This window comes from Gavialis gangeticus, unplaced genomic scaffold (genome assembly GCF_001723915.1).
Source record: "Gavialis gangeticus isolate Ggan-Ray unplaced genomic scaffold, GavGan_comp1, whole genome shotgun sequence".
Classification (NCBI taxonomy): Eukaryota; Metazoa; Chordata; order Crocodylia; family Gavialidae; genus Gavialis; species Gavialis gangeticus.
Genome location: NW_017729032.1, coordinates 255,963,741 through 255,985,334, shown reverse-complemented (window position 1 = coordinate 255,985,334; position 21,594 = coordinate 255,963,741). Strand labels below are relative to the sequence as shown.

The window sequence follows — 21,594 nt, the reverse complement described above, 5'->3', positions numbered from 1 at the left end:
GGGGGGAGTGGTAGAGCAGGGGCTTGGGGGTGGGAGGTGGAAACAGGCAGGGGAGAGGCAGTCAGAGGTGGCAAAGGGCAAGTGCAGAGGGCAAGCTGCTTGATCTCCCCATTCCACCTGCCCACTTGCAGTGGTGGTGTGGGGATGAATTAAAGATGACCCTCCAATAATTAGATATTATATGTGAGGAAATTGTAACAAATTTATACATTTTCCATGTTTAGAGTCTAATTACGGGGTGGAGGGGTGTCATCTTAAATTTGAGTAAATATGGTAATTAATTTCCTTGCAGGATTTTATGGCGTTCATAACTATATTATCCAAGTACTTTGTAAACATGATTCTATTTTTATATTACTGCTATAAGATGAGTAGGTATTATTATTTCATTTTCCAGTTGGGAGGCTTATGCAGAGAGAGAAAAATCAGAAGGATCTACTAACTTGAAGCTTCCAATATAAGAGTACTTAGCATTTTTTAGTACAGTGGTCAAAGCAGAGCTGTCATTGACTTTAACTGTTGTTGCTCAGATCTTCTACGAAGTAGGCACCTGAAACTAATGTTGGGAACCCAAAAATGAGGAATACGTTTTTATTCACAGATGTGATGAATTGGTTTAAGTGACTTGACCATGCATCACCTAGGCACTCTATGCCCATGGTACAGAAATAAATCAGCTTTTCTGGGCAATTGTCAGCTACCTTAATCGCGAAGTCTACACATTTCCCTGGTTCATTCACTGCACCCTTGATAGATTATGCAACAAATTAGATGGGCCTATAGAGCCAAAAGATATATTCCATGTGCTCAAGGAGGCAGGGTCCTCTGGAATATGTATCAGAGTTCAAATGTTTAGATATGACATATAGAAACTCTCTTGCTTGAGTTAACAAAATAAGTAGTAGTCACAGTAGGTTGTCATCCCATATGTCATATCTGCTACTCTCTCCTTTCTAGCCACATGATCGTTGCTTAGCCCTTTTTAGCATCCAATCCTTAGGCTTTTACCACAAATTTAGTTTTATTTCCCCTTTCTGGCATTTATCCAACTCCTTCCCCTTTCTTCATCTTCAACTCCCAGTCAATTTTCCCTCCCCAGGTTATTCATCCAATCTTAATTTTTTTCACCCTGTTCTCTCTGTTCCTGATCCATTTGTGCAGCCAATTCCCATTTACCTCTTTGTTAACATTTCGACTGTCTTCCTTTTCCTCCTGCTTCCTTCCATTGTGTTTCTTAGTCCTGACCTTTAGTCCTGGCCTTAAACTTTCAGCCCAAAGAAGGCTGATTGCTAATATGGCAAGGAGGAGACAGCTTAAAACTTTATCTGATGTTCCAAAGGTTTCTGGGAGAGGAAAGTAATAGCTGAATCTGCATATAGATGAGATGCCCATATAAGGTTGGTTTAAATTTCAGCTAATGTGATAGATAAGTATCTGGAAAGGCCACATATTCCCAGCAGAGATGCTCCCTAGCATGCCTAGCCCACCTGTTCCCACTCACAGGCATCAAACCTTGAAATGCACCAACAAGCCACTCTACCCCCGGTTGCTTTTCAGACTTCAGTTTCTGGTGTGCTTGACAGCAGCTGCTGAGCCTCAGTTGTGAGAATGAGCATGAGGGGGTGCCCCTGGAGCAGTTTTCTTGGTGAATTTCCCAGTTTGATCCGTGCAAGGTGGGAATGGTTGGGTAGTGCATGCTAGGAAGCATTCCTGTTGGGATAGGCCAGAGACATGGTGTAGACAACTTCTAAGAGTCCTCTGCATGCTCCTTACCTTTGTCTTAGGCCCAAAGGGCACCATTGATCACAAAAGAGAGCTGCCTAGAGCCTCATCACTTATCAACATATTTACTGACTGCTGCAAAGTGACTCAATGTATTTTCCAGAAACTCCATTTAATAGAAAGGTGCAGGACATTTGTATAATAAGGACATTTATAAATCCTGTAATGGGAAGAGAGCCTTTTATTTTTTATCACTGGCTGCTGATAGATGTGGAGGGGAACCCCCCTCTCACCCTGGTGCTTTATTGGAAGAAGCAGCATGTTGGGTCAACCTGGCTGTGCAGCATCTGTATAGATCTGGTGCTCAAGCAGGGCTTTTTTTGGCTATTCAATCAGCTATTAGATAAATGCACCAAAAAGCCCTGCTAAAGCACCTGATCTATACAGATATTGGGCAAGCTGGCTCCAACTAATGATGCCTTTTTTGGGCATGCACTGGGCTCAGCACAGGGGCACACTAAATTTAAAGTAAAGCACCTTGTTTGTTTGTTTTCTTGATTTCCTGTTTGTGTTTTGATGTCTGTAAACAGCCATACTTGATTTCCCACTTGACTTCCCATAGGTGACAACATGCTCATAGATGAATTGGGAAGCTAGAAGGTCCTTTGCTTATATATTTCTAGATCTTTGGATTAAACTCCGAGCAGAAATGAAGAGCTTGACTTGACCATGGTATTCCCCTAACAGCAATACCAAACTGTTTCTAAGCTGCCTGTGCACCAGGACGCAGCTTACAGGTTATGAATAGGAAAAGGTGTTTGAAATGTTTATAAATTACTTGGGCTCATGGAGCTATGCAGCTCACCACAGAACCGTTGCCCAGCCTCAAATATTTCCCTTGTCTGTTGTTGCAATTAGGCATAGCCCAACAATGCATGGGTTACTGGTTTTTTACCAAGAACCTGTAGCCAAAAATGCTTTGAGATTGAGGCCCTCCATTCATTTGCAGAAGTGGTAAAACAGAGCAGGTTCTTGCAAACCCTTCCCTTATACCTGGTATTTCAGAGATGATAGAATTTTTTTTTTTAAAACTGGTAGTTTACTTTCTGCTGTTGCAGTCAGGGGTCTGTTGTGTCTGTTAACGTTGACACTTAATGGGTATGTCTGTGTGGTACATGCCAGTGCCATGCTGAGATGTTCCAGGCATGTGTTGGCTCCCAAATTGGAAGGAGTGCAGCCATGTTGGCTAGGGACGTACATTACACATAAGCTGGTTTAAGTGATCAGAATCTGATTTACATCTGTAACAGAACAGATGTTCAGTACACATAAACCAGTTTGAGAATGGCTGAAACTGGTCTGAGATAAACCTGATTGAATGTAGTATCAGACTAAACTGATTTGGCTCAAACCAGTTTATGCAATGTCTGTCTCAGACCCCTTGCTGGTTTAAGATAAACCAGACATCCCCAGCATCCCAGGATGCTGTCTGGCCTGAGCAGGGCTTTCTGCTCCACAGCAGGGCTGACCCCTCCTCTCTGATCCTTGGCTGGAGCTCCAGAGACTGCTTCCCCTTCCCTCACCACTCCCTGCTAAGCAGAAATTCCCTCCTCCCCTCTGCCTTGCTGAGAATGTCTGTATATTAGCTGGCAGACCACATGCTGGCTACCCTCCCTGCTGAATCAACAAGTATCTGGCAGTGTCCCTCTGTTTTCTTAATTGGGTGATATACACTGTTATCAATTCCCTGCTGGTCTAATCAGAGCTCCTGCCTCATCCTGGCCATGCCCCTCTCAGATCCGTCCTGTGGAAGGAAGGGAGGGCTGCTGTAGAGCCCCCAGCTTCTAGCCTGAGCTATTGCTGGCATGTGCCTGCATTTCTAGGATGTCTGTCCAGTAATAAATCAGTTCAGCCTAGCCAGGTTAGACTAACCTGCAAAGATTGAATCAGTTCAGGCTCAGGCTTTTTGAATGTCTGCCCCTAGCCATTGAGTACTCTCTTTAGCAGCTTGGTGTGCTACGCACTCTGTTGAATGACTACAGTAACATGGCTGTGCTGCTTATAGTGTGGGAGGTAGCATATACACAGAAGAAGGTTCAGCACCTTACAACCTGTAGACAATCCTGGTGCACCAGCTGGTGTTGAAATGACCAACTCCTTTTTTCATGTTCTATTAAAGAACTAATGAACAGCAAAGACTTCGAGTTGCCATGAAGGAGGACCAAGTTAGTATACTAGATTATATCTTTGATAACTACTCAAGAAAGCACCATGTGCCTCATAGGGAAAGGACGTTTCTAAGAGGATTCATACTGCAAGGCCTTATGTTCCCTTGACTCATTCCTATTATACAAATAGCTAAAGTAATTTTTTTAGAGCTTGATTTGTAAATGAATGTGCTTATCTAGAAAGTTAATTTGTATCTTGTAGTTTAATTTTCACTCTGGGATTTACTATCTCCCTTCTCTATTCTTGTCCGGCAACCAGCAAATCAAATTACCTATTCAGTTTGTGTTAGTATTGAGGTCTTACAGTGTTAATCTTTTGATTAGAAAGTCTGGATTGGTATTGACCTGAATTCCAAAGTTTTCAGTGTGTGCCAAAAGTGTTACTGTCTCAGTCATCCTGCTTCTTGCATAGACCAGATCCGGTACTTGTGAAACTGGATTGAATTTATTTCTGATACCCAAAATCATGTTTCTGTCTTCCTTTTATTATGAATCTTGTTCAAAATCTGATGTTGTCATTTCTATAAATGAAAAGTTTACTTCAGCTAATAAGAAAATCTAGCTCAAAGAAGTTTGACATCGCTACAGACAAGGTATCCTGGAGTGCAGCACGTTTTATCCATGGATGACATTGTCATGTTGTTAACATGCTGGGACAGTTTGTAAATACAGCCTGTTACCCATCTGAAAGGTTACATTACATTTTTCAATTTTCACATGATCAGGTTTATGTTGGTGTTGAAAAATCCTTCAGGTAATCTAGCCTGTCTCCCTGGAAAAGCAATGTTGTTTCCTTCAGTGCTGTCTAATGGGTTCAGTCTGGCCTGGCTCTAAAAGTCCTGAGCAAAGAGGCTGCCACCACTTCCTTTCCTTTCCACAGCCCAATATCTTACTCCTAAAAAAAACTAGAGCAATCAGTGGATGATCTGAAATATGCTTGTGTGTAGGGAAGAAGTATTATATACTTATTTCAAGTAATTGACTCCTCTCCCGCCCCATTTTCACATCACCTTGGAAGATATAATGTTCTTTTACATGTACACTAATGCTCAGAACATCCACATAAAATAAATTACCAACAGACTGGGATTAGCTGATCATTGGCCTGAGGTCATACAGGAAACCATTTATGGAACCTTGCATGTGACCCAGAATTCCTGATTCCTAAGCCTAAACCATAACCTTTAGACAGTATCCCTATATATCATCCCCAAGCATAAGAAGAAGAAATGAAATCAATTAAAGTCCTGTTCTTGATAATGCAGAGAACACTGAAGGTAGCACGTATATAAATCCCAGACGTACTAAATTCTCATGGAGTAATTCCAGTCATTTGAGTTGCATAATGGATGACTTTGACCCCATGTGTCTGTGTAATATAAACAGTAAGAAAACTTGCCAAGTTACAAATAGTTGCTGATAGGAGGATTAAAAGCAGCCTAACAATCGGTACGTTGTTATGTGGGCATGGGAGGCTTGCTTCTGTTCTCTTCACTTCTTCTGTGAGTTTTGAGTAAGACATTTAACCTCTCTCTGCCTCTGTTTTTCTATTTATAAAATGGGGATACTACTCTGAGATGTGTAAATTCAGAGGCAGGTAATTTTATTGATGACTTCATTGTCTATATAATTATATGTGTGGCTCATCTGCAGTGTCAAAGTGTTCACAAAGATGAAGTAATGGGCATTCTCAGCATTCCCAGGAAGGAGATGATCCGGTCGAGATAGAATGTGGGCACAGCAGTGACATCAGTAAGACTACCCAGCAAGTCAGTGGCTGACGTGAGGAAAGAGCATGGACCATGCTATTTAGGGCATAAAATGCAGATATTAATACAACTTAACAACAGATTAATTCTGGTCTAGATTTTTATCCTGCCACCAAGCAAGGATGGGTGTTCTTGGTTCATGTGTCTGGCTAACAATCCTCTCTAACTGGAATAGAATCTGTTGGGTTTAAATGGTGCCTAAAACTCCAATAATAATTATACATCTTAACATCTGCTTTCTGTGAGAACTTTCTCAGTAATGATAGATATTTCCTGTTCTTCAGGATGCTTCATGAGTCTTATACAAGGTGTTTAAAACTCAAAGCAAAATATTTATAATCCTGTGGATGTTCCTTACTATTGTACCTATTTTTGTGGTAATTTGTTATGAAAAGCTTGGAGTATTTGTCCAGTTGCTTTGAATTTTTTTAATAAATTGCTCAAAGAACTTAAGATGGTTGGACTGAAAGCCTTCTCTTATGAAAAGGAAATTCCCTACCACAGTGCCTTCTGCATCAATCATGAGGCTTATTTGAAGTAGCACGTGTACATCTGAGAAAATAACTTTTCACTGTACAGGAGCAGCAAGCCAAAATAGTTTTATTTTCTGGAAATTGAGAAAATATGACTTTATTCTCCTCCCCCTTATTCCAACGTCCTGGGAAGGAGAAGATGTTTCCCTCTTACATGTACATGATTCCTATGTGGTATAAAATGGTGTTTTCATAGATTTCATAGACATTTGGGCTCAAAGGGACCTTGCAAGATCATTGGGTCCATCCCTTTGCCCGAGGGGCAGGAAGTCAGCTGGGGTCAGATGATCCCAGCAAGATAGGCATCCAAGTGTTTCTTGAAAGTGTCCAGAATAGGTGCTTGCACCACTTCTGAGGGAATCTATTCCAGGCTCTGGGGACGCATACAGTAAAGAAGCTTTTTCTTATGTCTAGCCTAAAAAGATCTTCCTGGAGTTTGTGACCGTTAGACCTTGTCTTCCTTTGGGGTGCCCTGGTGAACAGATATTCTCCCAGCTCCTGATGCACACCCCTTAGATACTTATGGGCAGCTACCAAATCCCCCCTGAGCCTATGCTTCTCCAGGTCAGGCAGGACCTACCAACCATGAAGCCATGTTGGCCGTCTTTCAGAATGTTGCATTCCGTTAGCCTGTTCTTTGACTATTTTTTTCCAATACCTTACCAGGGTTGAGGTCAAACTGATTGGCCTGTAGTTCCCTGGATCTTCCTTCCTCCCTTTCTTGAAGATAGGTACCACATTGGCTCTCATCCAATCTTCAGGAACCTCTCCTGAATGCCACGAGTTCTCTAATATCCTCACCATTGGTTGCACTATGATGTCATACTATTCCTTTAGCACTCTTGGGTGCATTCCATCCAGGCCAGCTGATCTGTGAACATCTAGCCTTCAAGGTGTTCCCTCATGCGATCTTTGCCAATGATGGGCATGGGTTTGCCTGTACCCAGGCAATCCTGCATTTTGTTAGGCAGGATGATCCCCTTCGGCTGTTGGAAGACCAATGCAAAGTAATCACTAAGGAGATTAGCTTTTTCCTGGGTGTCAGTTGTCAGCTACCCGGTATGGTTGAGCAAGGGTCCAGTGTTTCCCTTGTTTTTCTTCCGATTGCCTATGTATTTGAAGAAGGACTTTTTATTGTCTTTGATTTCTGTAGCCAGTTTGAGTTTGGTTACAGCCTTAGCTTTCCTAGTTTGCTTCCTACAGTTGTGGGCCAATGCTGAATTCTCTTCCTTGGTGATATTACCTGACTTCCATTCCATATAGGCTTCTTTTCAGGTACATAAGTTCCATAAGTCCCCTTTTGAGCCACAGGGGTCACCCAGCCATGTTGCTTCCTTTCCTATGAGCTGTGATGGATTTCCCTTGTGCTTGGAGGATTGCGTCCTTAAGGAGCAATTGTGGACTCCCCTCTCCATCAGGTCCTGGTTTCTCAGGGTCTCGGCAGCCAGCCTCCTGAACTTATGAAATTCAGCTTTCCTAAAATCCAGGATTTCTGCATTGCTGACTGGTTTGTGAGCTTTGTGATGGATAGAGAAAGTGATCAACTCATGGTCACTGTCTCCCAGCTTCCCTTTGATTCTCAGGCCGCTCACTAGATCATCCCCTTTGGCCAGTACCAGATCTAGGAATGCCTTACTTCTTGTTGGCCCGTAAACTTCTTGAGACAGTAGAGTTTGTCAGTGTAAGTAAGAAAGCTATGCAACCAATCAAATTTGACAGAATGCTACTCCCATGACATGTCAGGGTAGTTGAAGTCACCGATGACAACCATGTACTGACAGCATACAGCCTCTGCCAGGTCTCTAGTGAATGAGAGGTCAAGATCTTCTTGGTTAGGAGGTCTGTATTAGACTCCTACTGTCATATCGCCTTTACCGTGTTCCCCCTGTAATCTATCCCAGAGGGTCTCAAGTCACTCTTGTTTGGTGCCATACTCCATTCATAGGGAAGTGTACTGCTGCTTCACATAGAGAGCTACACCACTGCCCTTTCTAGCAACATGATCACTCTTGTACAAAGTATAGCCATCTATACCTGTGGTCCAGTTGTAGGTGGAATCCCACCAGGTCTCCATTATTCCTATGAGATTGTATTGATTTTTTTTGTGTAGCAGAAGGGCCATCTCCTCCTGTTTGCTCCCCAGGCTCCTGATATTTGTGTACAGGCAAATAAGCCTGGCATCAGAGGCCTTAGGTTTGCTAGCACTCCTAAAAGAGTCACATCCTTGGGCTGGGGTAGGAGTGAAATCCCTTGTGTTGCAAGACCTATTGATTTTGCAGTTGATGCATGGTGGGCTTGCACTGGTGATTGTCTGCCCATTCCTCAGAGAACTTAGTCTAAAGCCCTCTTGAGTAGGTCAGCCATTCTGGCCGAGGAAGAGCTTTTTCCCTATTGGAGAGAAGTGAAAGATGTCCCTTCCCAACAGACCAATGCCTTGGAAGTGCAGACTGTGGTTGAAGAAACCAAAGCCTTCACGATGGCTCCAGCACCACAGTCTTCTGTTCACCTCATCAATTTGTCTCTCCCTCTTGTGCTTGTGACCCATAACTGGGAGAATTGAGGGAAAAAAAACTGCCTGTGACCCATCCCCTTGAGTCCTGCCCCTAGCGCCCTGCAGTCGCTCATAACTCGGCTGGGATTGCTCTGAGCCATGTCATTTGTGCCCACATGGATGAGGAGCATGGGGTAGTGGCTGGAAGACCAGACTAGTTTCAGGATCCTCTCAGATACATCTAGGATGTGGGCCCCTGGGAGCAGCAGACCTTATGGGCCAAGGGGTTGGAGCAACAGATCCTTCTCTCTGTCTCCCTCAAGAGGGAATCACCCACAACGATCACTCTGCATTTCTTCCTTGGGTTGGTTGCAAGTTGCCTTTCTTCCTTGAGTGCTGGGGCTGGCAGCTCAGCTGGCTCTCCAGGTGCTATGAGGAGTTCATACCTGTTGTGAAGATCCAGGCAGGTGATGACCTGGCACAGCGTGCCTTGGGGCTGGAGACAACCTTTGTCTAAGCGTTCCCTAGCTGGACTTCACAGGAGCTTCTCTTGTCCACCCTTGTCCTGCAAGCCATACTTGCGCTCCCCTCTTCATTCTTCTGGTGAAGAGTCTGGCAGTAAGAGTCGATCTCCTCTTTGCCATCCCCAATGGCATGCAGCCTCTGCAGTGCTGCATGGAGCACCCCTATCTGTCACTCCAGAGACTCCAGTGCAGAGCAAACCATGAGGGGTGGTGTCATTGCTCCTGATCCTAGGTGCTTGCAGTCATTCCAGGCAGCCCTCAGAGCTGAGAACCAGGAGCCCCATCTGAGTGGAGGCCAGAACCATGGGTTCTGTCTGGGTGGAGGCCTCAGTAGTGCAAGAAGTGGGGGATCCCTGAGGCAGAGGGGATCTTCGGTGTTTGGTGCATCACCACCATTGCACAAGTAGTAGTCTCAGCAACTGCTGTGCCGACCCTTCTCTTCAGGCTCCCTTCCTACAGCTTTGTGCCCCTCGTGTGCGAACTCCCACAGTAACTCACATGCCGGGGCCCAGAGCATGCCTGTTGGCATGGCTCCGGTTGCATGGCTCGCTTGGGGGCTGGGCTAAGTGAGAGCTGGGGGGGGGGAGGGCATGACCTTCCTCAGCTCCTCTCAGCTGCCTCCTATGCCTGACTAGTGCCCTCCTGCTTTGGGCCCCACTTACCTCCTGGCTCTGTGCTGGGGGTTAAGGTCAGGGTCCACCAGGGTCTTCTGCTCTCAGGAGTGAGATGGGCTTGCACCCATGCATCTCTGCCTGAGAGCTAGGCCTAACTGGACTTTTTACTTCACTTGGGCCTTTAAAAGTTTAAATCTCACGGCTCTCGCGAGATGACGCAACCTGCAAGATCTCGCCACACTGGGGTGCACCACTTTCAGGGGACTGGCTACCAGACCCTGCCCTACACCCCACCCTACATCTCATCTCTTAGCTGCTTTCACAGTGTGGACATATGTGATGCCTGATGCTATCTCCTGTTCTGATGCCATGAACAGAAGATAATATCACTGATGGTTGCAGACTTAACACTTAGACCTGCTGACTGAGAGAGACTTTCTATTAATTGTGACGGAGAAAATGTGTCTCTAAGTGGCGAGACCACATTAACACAAGTTTTAGGGCTTTTTTCTAATGGACTATGTCAACATAGCTCCTGCATTGATCAATAGAAAAAAAAAGAGCAAATGAAAAACCAGTAGTTTCAGTTTATTTTAGGTTTTCCTTTTCTCCTGTCAGATAAAATGTAGGGTGCAGTGGCACCTTAGGATGTGTACAGACATTCACCTTAGGATGTGTACATACAGTCTGTGTTCACAAGGGTCACTTTAAGCTGTGTGAACGTAGACCGGGATCTGAGTATACAGGCGTTTGCCTGTTCTGGGAACTGTGTGGGGAAATAGGAGTAAGTAACTTGGGGGTGCCTGTAGACATGCAGGGAGGCTGCTCCATGGTGCTATATTACATGTTGCAGCAGACTCAAGTCTGCTGGAGCATGCTAATTAGCATGCTCCAGGCACCTCAAGGTGTTGTGTATCAGTATCCCCAAACTTCAAAATGGCAGCAGAGGTGCTTTAACTAAAGCTCATTGAATGAACTTTAGTTAAAGGGCCCTCACTGCCACTTCGAAGCACAGGGACACTGGTACATGAAACTTTGTGGACCTTTTAATTACAGCTGCTCTCGGAGCCGCTGTAATTAAAGCACCCCCTCTACCCCTGAAGTACATGCAGAAATATCCTTGGAGTGGGTGGGATGGGATTGAGGTGGGGGAGCTAGTAGGTCTGAAGGGAGGAGTCAGGGAGCTAACAAATGGCCTTCTCAGGGTTGTGGGGGGAGAAGCTAGGAAGAGCTCAGTGTTAGGGCTGGGGCTGGGGCAAGTGACTGGGCTTTCCCAGCTCTGGGTCTGTGATCTGAACGTATACAGGTGTTGGATTGGGCTAACCTGTTCCCCGTTTAAGTTAGTTGGCATTTTTGCCTTATTTAACCCCCCTGAACGCCTGTACAATTCAGGCATTTCACTTAACTTAATTCTAGTTAGGTAAATCTAAATGTGACTATTATACATACCCTTTGAGACTGATTGATTCAGAGAGCTTTCGTAAGCAGGAACTTAATTTGTCAAATGCAAAGCATGACCTCATTCATTTAGGCCTGGATTGATGCCTTTTCCATGTTTGCAAACTTTGAAAAGAAAATTCTCTCACTTTGCAGTCCAATGGAGAGTCCATTCATAGCATCTAACAAAGCAGGTTGTTGCTTAGATCAGACAGGCATGAGCTTTCCTATCTTCTCTCTGATGTCAGACTAACACAGATAAACACTGCTCTTCTGTGAAATTTAAGTGTGCACACAAGAGAGAGGAAAAAAAAGCTTTTGTGAACTTGTATCTATACTCATTATAGAATGTTTGTCAGAAATAAGCTTATTATACTACAAAAGAAAGCTTAAAAGCTCTCAGATGTCTATATGATTTACAGCCAGAAATTAAAGTAACTTCTGGTTTCTTTTGTTAGTTATTGGTTGTATGATCCCTTACAAGAAGAATGGTTTATATTCAGGGTTGCATGTTTGGAAAGAAAACTATTATAGTTGTTATGCTGTACAAAAGAAATGCTGTTTCCATAACTGGCAGCTATTTCTTATTGTATTCTTCTGTTACAACCAGCTAAATCATCTCTTTCCAACAGTTTTCATATTTCCATGTTTTTCTTAAAGCTCTTGATTTCCAAAAAAAACCCATGTAAGAGCTGCACGAATTTCAGAAACGAAGGACACATTAGGATATTGTTTTCCTTATTTGTTGGCAAAGCCTGAACATGGCTGTTGAAAAGGAATGGATTAAACAAAGAAGTAGGGAATGGGTGGTGAATCTGATTATAGTTGGCATATCTTGGAATGCTGCAACTGATGTTTGATTTATTAACAATCTTTGCTTCTTTGGCAGTTTAAAAATCCTAACAGGGTAATCCCATTTGAGATCATAATCTGATTTATAGGCTGATTTTGCCCTCCAGAAAAAGGGTTAGTCTTCAAATGAGCAGGCACCTGACAGGTCCCATTGCCTGTTCAGGTGCCCATTAAACACAGCTACAGTCACATGAGCAGTCCTAAAATAAAATCTGAATTAGTTCAAGTACAGGGGTAGAGAAGCAGGAATCTGACAGGGTGGTACTGTGTGCACATTCAGGGAAAAGGCAGAGGAAATTAATAGATTTGAATAGATGAGAGGGGAGGCAAGCAGATAGTTGAGATAATATGCCAAAGGATTAGATCATGTCATGGCTGGAGAAGGAGTTGCTCTCCATAGGCAGGGAGTGCAGGCAGCAAAAAAGCAGGTAACAAGGACTAAAGGAGCTAGCGTTGGTGTTAGGTTCTCCTAGTTGCCAAAACACTTTGCCTGCAGTTTGACCAACTGCAGAATCAGCTGCATGTGTGTATTGCTCTTTCAGTTCCTGCCCTGGTCGATCCTGGACCAGGAGAAAAGGGTTGAGTTCAGGCCTAGCGGAGAAACTGCAAAATATCATTTTGGGGAGAGAGTGCACCATTGATCAGAGAGGCAATAGCCTCTTTTCCTAGATGAAACTGGGCTTCCATCCCCAAAAGTTAGCATCTTTGGTACTAACTGTTTAGCAATTTCAGCAGAGAGGCCAAGGAGCGCATAAGATGGCAGATTGAGTGATCATTCCATGTCTGGAAATGATTTCTCAAGCCTGAGGCTGAAGCACATTAATACATTGAGGGTGCATCTACATCTGATGCTACATTGCCGTATCAATGCACTATGGCAACATAGCTTCCACGGGTGTCTACATGTGACCAGCAGCTACTAGTGCACTCCCCCATTTTAGCATGCCACTACAATGAACTAGCTGCTAAAAGTGACCATACAGCGCAGTATGTGTGGGTACTGCTCCATGCTTTAGTACTTCCTTTTGGAAGTCCTAAAGCACAGTGCTGTAACAACGTCACCATAGGGCAATGTGTAGATGCACCCTAAGAGAAGTCTCATTCAGCCCTTACCTGTGGATACACCAAGAGCTTTGGTGCCTTAGGCAGCCAGTTATTTCACCAGGGCAGGATGGGAATACTTACAACTCTAGAGAGCTATGATATATTAAGGCTAGAAATAAAATGGAAAATCTTGGTCAGTCATTGCTTCTTGCACCAAAAAGGAAGAGCCCCAAATTTTAAACTCCTGTGCTTGCAGGTGGTAGGAGAGCTGTGGTGAATAGCTTAAGTATTGCTTGATTGCCTGTGAAACTGCAAGAGGCAAATGGAGTAAACAGTACTCCATAACATTGATATTCATCACTTGTACTGTGGTGGCATCTGCATAATGCTAGGAATTGTGCAGGCACGTGGTGAAACTATTTTAATTCTGAAGAGCTCCCAGACTTGCTTACATAAGACAAAGGAACTCTTGTTCTCATTTGTTACAATTCTCCCTCTCCATTCTCTTCTAGAAACAAAGGAAACACAACAAAGCTGTGTGCTAGGGTCAAGATTTGGGGCCAAATCTCCAGTGTCCCAATTTAGTATCTTGAATGAACCCTTTTTCCTTAAAGGATGTTTAAAAATAATTTCAGTTATAGCATTAATTCACCTTGGCTTTTTATTTCCAGGGTCACATGATTCTTTCAGCTACTGGGTTGATGAGAAATCTCCAGTGGGACCAGACCAAGCAACAGCAGTTAAACGTTTAGCTAAAATTTCTTTGGTTAAAAAGCTAATGAAGAAGTGGTCAGTTACTCAAAACCTGACTTTCAAGGAGCAGCTGGAAAGTGGAATCCGCTACTTCGATCTGCGTGTATCTTCCAAGCCAGGAGAAGTGGAGAAGGAGATCTACTTCATACATGGCTTGTTTGGCATCAGAGTTTTGGATGGGCTGATGGAGATTAACAGCTTCCTCATGCAACACCCCCGAGAAGTCATTTTCCTGGATTTCAATCATTTCTATGCCATGGATGACAGTCACCACCTGTACCTGATCAGCAGGATACAGAAAGCATTTGGATCAAAACTTTGCCCAGTGCAACCTGTAGAAAAAGTTACTTTGCAATATTTGTGGGAGTTGAAACAGCAGGTGAGGGATATTTAAAATCTAGATGAGTCTGAGGTTGGTTCTGAGCATGGTGATTGCTATTTATTTGTGTTGCCTAAAATCCTGGGCCCTACCTGAGAGAGGCAAATAATCCCGTGTCAAAGCAGTTAACAAGAAACATTTAACTGCTGTAACTCCAGGTGAGTCTCCATAGATCCCATGATCTTGCCAAAAAAATGCTGGGGTTAAAACACTTAATATCCATATTTGCTAGAGTTGAACCCCCAACCCTACAAATGAATTTTCTTAAAAATCTTGCATGTTCAGTTCTAGAAACAGCACAAATCAGGCTAAGAAGTCCCAGATGGGATGAACAAGGTCCAGTATTAATATATTTGACCCTGGATCTGAATTTGATAACTCAGACTCTTCCTGGATGTTTGTTGGGCCTTCCTATGCTGTTCCTTAATATTACCTTTGGAATAAAGCTCTTAGAATCAGGAACCTAAGATTTTTAGCTAGCTAACACAATGATGTGGGCTTTGGCATTTCACCTATTAAGGCTAGGGATAGAAGTTGCACATAAACTGGTTTAAGTGATTAGAAACCAATTTAAACTTGTAACAGAGCAGAAGCTCAGTGCACTTAAACTCCTTTTAAAATGGATGAAACTGGTTAAAGATAAACCTGGTTGGATGGAGTATCAGACTTAACTGGTTTAGGTCAAATCCGTTTATGGAACTTCTGTCCCAGATCCTCTCCCAGTTCAGGTTAATTCATTTCCCCCAGCATCCCAGGATTCTTTGCAGCCCTGGGCTGTGCTGTCTGTTCCAGCAGAGTAGGGTCTGCTCCACCCCTCTGTTTCCTAGCTGAAGCACTATCACTCTTCCGGCTGGTTGGGAGGGAACCCGTCCACTCCTCAGCTGGCCTGGAGGCTGAGGAGGGTGCAAGGCTGAAGGATTCCAGCCTGGGTTTGGGTGGTTAGCATCAAGCTCCCACTGCAGGCTCCTTCTCCCCTCTCCCCAAAACTGGGCAACACCCAGCTGGGGATCTAGTGCTGGGCCAGGGGGGAGGGGTGGGTTCCTCCTTTCCACCCCCAAATCTAATATTAAATCTGGTAATGGGGCGGGGGCAGGGATCCCCTCTCTACACCAGCGCAGGGCTTAGGGGACCCTGTCAGGGGTCGGGAACCCCCTCTGAGGTTGGTAGATCCAACCAGACCCTGGCTGAAGGGACTCTTCCCCCCCCGGGGGGAGACCACAAGTGTCTGAGGGGCATGAGCTGGCCAACCGATCAAGGACAAGCCCTACTCTGCTGCATATGGGTGCCTTCGGCAGTGGCCAGCAGGCTGGGAGGCGTGCTCTGTCGTGTACCCCCTGCCCAACTACTGGCATGGGCCACTGCAAGGATCTGGCTGCCTTTCTGGTTTCAAAAGTAAACATGATTTCACTTGCTTATCAGTTCGATGTATACAGTTTTGAGAAACCTACAAAAATTGAATCGATTCAGCCTGGGGCTTTTGACTCTCTATACTTATCCTAAACGTCTGCTTGATACCAATATGCAACCTCATTCATTATGTTACAATCAGTTAACTTGTTACAAGTTGCATAGCTTCACACTTCATCATTGTTTTCCTTACATAAGAGGTATCAGGAATTCTGTCTGTTAAATATTAGGAGTGAAATGAAAAGAACATTTGGAACTAAAAAGTTTTAAATGTGAGTTCAATGTTTTTCTGTAAACTATACTCTTTTTTTTTTTTTTTTTTACTCTAGTGACTCTTTTAACCCAGCGTAGCATGTAATGAAGATTACTTCCTTTTAGTTTATGCCAACACTACAATGAACTAATATTTATCATGAGTCCCCCAGCCACTAATATTTACCATGCATGCACTTGCACTCCAAAATTTGTGCCTATATGGGCACAATGAAGTGTTAATTCTTCCTCTATAAACTGAGAGAGTCTGATAAATTAAAATTCTGAAATATGAAATTTATTATTCTGTAAATAAAATTTTCCTTTTTTTCTCTCAATTGCTGTAGGTTCTCATATTCTACCATTACCCTCTGTATCAGGATTATTCCTTTCTGTGGCCAGGAAACAAGATGCCAGCCCCATGGGCCAACACAACAAATGTGCACAAACTTTTACAGTTTTTAGAGACTACCCTTGGGGAGCGGTCTCAGTATGGAACTTTCCACGTTTCTCAAGCTATTCTCACTCCTAGAGTCAAAACCATTGCCCGGCATCTAATCCGTGGCCTAAAAAATACACTAGTTCACAGGTAAGTGTTTATCTTTGTTCCCCAGTTCCTGGGCTTCTCAGGTCCTTCCTTGATGCCGAAGTTACAATAAATAAGCAAGTAACTGCCAAGACTTTGCTTAAATTATTGCTTTACTAATAACTGATCATTCACGTAACTCAGAGCCTTGCACCCCGTGCAGTTAGGGTAAAGCGTCATGGCTGGCCTTATGTGTGGATACTTTCAGGTCCCAACAAAGATATAGAAGAATAAACTAATTTTGAACTTAATTTTTACACGGAAAAAAAAAAAAGTCAGACCTGCTCCTACCTACTGTTGGCCAGCCTTAAGTCAGCTGAACTTAAAAATAAAGTTAAGGGGAACAAAAGAAGCTTATAGGAATAAAATCCAGTATCATCCTTTTCTGTGGGCTAACAGCTGCCATTGGTTGTATGTATACCTCTCCCAGTGACTTGAGTAACACTTGCACCCATACACACACGACCTAGACCAGCATAAGACCTGGATTTGCTTGTCCACCAAAAAGAGATATGAACAATAAGGATTTTCCAGTGTATTTATCTATGAATAATTAATTTAATAGCTGAAATAAGAAGGGGTCCAATGTTGAAAAGTCTTGGGCCCTTTTAACTTTTAGTGTTGTTAAAGGCATGTGCAGGGCCCATTATTTCCCTGGATCGGGCTTATGTATTTCTGTTGTGTTTGGTAGCCTGTGTTCCTGATCAGAGAGAAGTAACATTTCACACTGGGATTTGGTTCCCCCTTTTACTTTTGAATACTATCCATCCCATTCCTTTCAGTGGTTTGTCAAGCCGGCTTCTTTTGTTCTGTTGTGCTGTTACTCCTACTTCAGCTGCTACTGTAACATCAGTTGTCCAAATGAGCACATCACTTACTGAACTGAATACCAGACACTGAGACTGTCATGTGTTAGCAATTATTAGCTCTGTGGCCTTTGACGTTCAAAGCAAATTTTCAAGAACTTTACCACTCTGCAAGGAACTGTAACTCTAGCTGTTACTACCTTGAAAGAGACTTACAGTTCCTTGCAGAGAGATATCATTCTTCTAGTGGTTTATACAGCGTTCTTCTGTAAAAACAACAATGACAAAACACTACACTTTTTTTCTTAATATCTTTTTTTTTAGAAGCGTTTTAAGAACATTTAAAAAATGGGAATCTAGAATGTACTCAGTTTTTCAGTGAGCAGTGAAGTTCCAAGGCATTTGCTTTTCCACAGTATTTAGTCTTGCAAAAGAAAGAATTACCTTTAAAGCCAAGTGATGTGATATTATTGGTAACATCCAGATGTCAAGTTGCCTTTACCCTCTGAAGTGTACTGTTTTGTTTTCTGTACATTGAGCACTAGATGGTGCCAAAATGCCTGCTGTAAAGGGCTTTTGTGTTTAGGTAATAAGTTATGCAAACCTAAATTTGTGTTTTATTCAAAATGCTCAATAGAAAGTCTGGCAAGGTTCTTTGGGTAGATGTGATATTATTTATTAGACCAACTAAATAGTTGGAAAAAGTTCTCCACAAGCTTTCGGGCATGAGCACCCTTCCTCAGGCATCGGGAGACTCTGCAGACTCTCCCAATGCCTGAGGGGGTGTTTTTGCCCAAACACTTGCAAAGAACTTTTTCCAACTATTTAGTTGGTTTAATAAATGATATCACATCTACCCAAAGAACCTTGCCTGCCTGTCCTTAGATCAACATGGCTACAACCAACAACCCTGCAATAGAAAGTCTTGTATTTATAGATTCATGGCAGCTGTTTTGTATGTATAACAGTATCATTCTAATGTGTTAAAGCTTTCACATAACCTTTCTTATCTAAGTAATTAACAAATATCAGTAAATTATTTTCACAGTATTACTGTGATTTTATTTTGTTTCAACGCTGATTCAAATACACAACCATAATTTGTTTACCTGAAAAGTTGTTTGGAGAAAACCGGGTAAGTCGATGAGTGATTCTAGTTTAAATATAATATGGTATACACCATTTATGAAATACACCATTAAGCATGATAATGGTATACACCATTTAAAAGAGGCTAAATATTTAGAGTCTGATTGCTTGTGTGTATGAACACTGTCACTACAATTGAGTGGGGACAGTCTGAATATGAATATTAAGCTGTTTAAGTTCCAACTGATAGAGAAGAAACATCTGAAACTAATACAAAGAAATGATTAAAAAATGAGTAACTCCCCTTGGAAATAATGACTCCTTTACCCTCAGCCTCTCCTTTTTGTTTACTGATAACTTCCTTGAAGGGATGGTGTGCATGTGCGGTACATTCCTTGGTTAGCTGATTCCAATAGGTGAAATAGGTTGTTCTGTCTTCTTGTAAAGCAACAGGCATACTAAGTGACTAATATAAATGAATACTGATACATTTAGTCACTTCTAGATCTGGCTCCAGCTGAAACCCAGGAGTTTTAAAGAAGCATAAGAACTTCTGCAAGCCCACATTACAGGGTCTTGAAAAGAACAATTTACAAAATTCTTCAGTTTTGGAAGTACTAAAGCATGGCGTAGTAACAGCCTGTACTGCACCATGCGCAGTTAGATTTTGCTGCTACATTGCCATAGCAGCATGCTATACTGGGGAAGCATGCCACTATGGCAGTGTAGCTGCTGATCACATGTAGACTTGTGATCACTACATTGCTGTAGTATACCATATGGTGACGTAGCACATCACTACATCACCGTAGGGCTATGTGTAGACATTCCCAACAGTGTCTTAAATTGCAGCGTAAGAGTTAAGCCTTCATTTCATTAATACTTCAGCAAAAGAAAACAAACAAAGCCTGACAAACTATGGTGGGACTTTTAAAATCTGAGATTCCATATACTCAGTGAAATCTTTTTAAAGCGTGGAGATTTTTATGGTCAGTTGTTTATGTCAGTGATTTTAGCCAATATTTTCACCCATGATTTAATTGTACAACTTCCATTTTTCTCCCACAGGCAGTTGGTGTTGTTAAAGTACAATACATATTTGGTTAGCAATGTGGGGAATAAATGGCACAATAGAAACTTAAAATATCACTGTTGCTTGTAGGCAAGCTATCAAACACAGAAAAAAGCAAAGTGCTTTTAAACCAAGGCTTTTAAAAGTGATGTTGTCTTTATTTTTCTTTTAGGAACCTCCCTATGATTTTGAATTGGGTAAAGACACAGAAACCTGGTGTTATGGGCGTTAACATAATTACATCAGACTTCGTGGAACTGGTCGACTTTGCTGCTACAGTGATTGCGTTAAACAATCTTCTGTTAGAAGGCGACAGAGCTGTGACTAAATCCTGATAGCTCTGTTTCTCACTCTAAATTTAATCCTGTTCTGCTTATGAGGATTTGGAGTCTTCCAGCTGTGCAAAATGCAGTAGTTTTATTTATTTATGTATTTATTTGGAACAAAGCCATGGTTTCAAACAAAGCGCAGTTAAGACTATATACATTGAGGTCTGTTCTTTTGTTGCTGTGACAGTTTGACCTGAACACTAAGTACCGAGCACTGCTGCGTGGCTGTTTGTGGCTATGCGTTTGACACATCTGCCTGTGACAGGAGGTTGTTTGCCTGCCAACAGGAGGCTGGACTCTCAAGCAGATGTAACCAATTATTGGCATCATCTCCCCAGTGATGGCTTGCTGTTTGTGCATGCATCCTTCATGTTACTGAATCCAGGACTCAAACCAAGCATTGTTACTGATTCCCTATGCAGCAGTTCTGGCAGGCTAGCCAAAAAGGCATCCATCTCCTCCTGGCTGCATCAGTCAGAGCTTTGCTAGTTTCATCTGAAAGTCTTTGTTTCTTTATTACACTGGAAGCTACCTCTGATTTTCTTTAAAGGAACAGTGTCCCCACAGAGACAAGCTGTTATTCTTTGTACAATATTTTAAATAAACTTGGACTCAGGTGCAAAGTTTGGATCTGAACTTCAGAATCTCAGGGCCTTTTGACTTCAAGGTTTTTCTTTTGGCTTGTCTTTATTTTTAGGGACATGTGTAATAAATCCATGAGAGCAGGCTGCAGGTGCACTTTTGTGCTTTGAAGATTGTTTCCTGTTGAGGTTTTCTTGGAAGGTACTGGGGTGGGGAGGTAAGCTGTGTGCAAAAAGACAAATATATGCATGTTAGTAAGTCAGTTGGGTGTTATTCGCTGTGGTATTCATTTTGAGATGTAATGTAGCAAACATTAGTGCAAAACCCAGACCTCTTCATTCATGTGAATCTTCCTCCCACTCTAATTAGGGTTTTGATTTGTTGTTTTTCCTCTCACCCCTTCATCTTAAGATATATTGGAAATAGCTAAAAACTGAAATTTTGTTAAGTATCTGATCATCAGGGATCCTAGTTTTACACAAGGAAAAAAAGCAAGAAAATCTCCATTTAAAAAACCCCACAAAACTCTGTGTTTTTCTGTGGCCTACCAAAAGTGCAGTGCCATCCCCCTGGAAGTGGTGCCATTTCTGCTGTCTTTTTATTTTTACTGCACTTTTTGCCTCTTGGCCAATCAGCCTGGAGGGGAGGTGGGGGGGAAGGGGGTGGCGAGAGGAGGTGCACTGCTGATTGGGCAAGAGGCAAAAACTGTGGCAGAGGTAGCTTCATCTACGGCAAATAGAAAACTAGGATCACTGCTGATCATGTTCCATCTATCTTTGTGTCCTTAAAACATTTCTGAGCTTTCTCTGAACCTCTGGATTCCTTACCTTCTCCAGACACAGCTGTGGCTTTCCATGCTGCCTCTTCTGTGATGGTGTTTCAATACTTAATGCTAAATGACGTGTGGATCTGCTTTTGGGGTATAAACTCAAAACTTTCATAAGGTTAATTTCAAGGCTTGCAAGTCTGCTATGTGAACTGTGGCCCACTTCTAATCTGACTTATCTGGTTGTGGCCTGGTTTTAATTAGAGCTCTTTGAATTTTTTTTCCAGCCAAACCTGTTCTAAGGAAAACTGAAAATCTGACTCTGCTTCTGTCTTTCACTTTTCCCTCCATCCCCCATT

The 21,594-nt window shown here is 42.7% G+C and overlaps 1 protein-coding gene across 1 annotated transcript in view; it reads left to right on the top strand.

Annotated features, from left to right (window-relative positions):
- The window catches only part of PLCXD2 (phosphatidylinositol specific phospholipase C X domain containing 2), a 36,280-nt gene extending 15,181 nt beyond the window's left edge, over positions 1 to 21,099 (top strand). Inside the window, exons 2-4 of the mRNA XM_019525770.1 lie at positions 13,886 to 14,346; positions 16,353 to 16,594; positions 19,731 to 21,099. Coding sequence (XP_019381315.1) covers positions 13,886 to 14,346; positions 16,353 to 16,594; positions 19,731 to 19,893 — 866 coding nt within the window. The 3' untranslated portion in view covers positions 19,894 to 21,099. The remainder of the gene's footprint in view (positions 1 to 13,885; positions 14,347 to 16,352; positions 16,595 to 19,730) is intronic.
- The last annotated feature ends 495 nt before the right edge of the window (positions 21,100 to 21,594 follow it).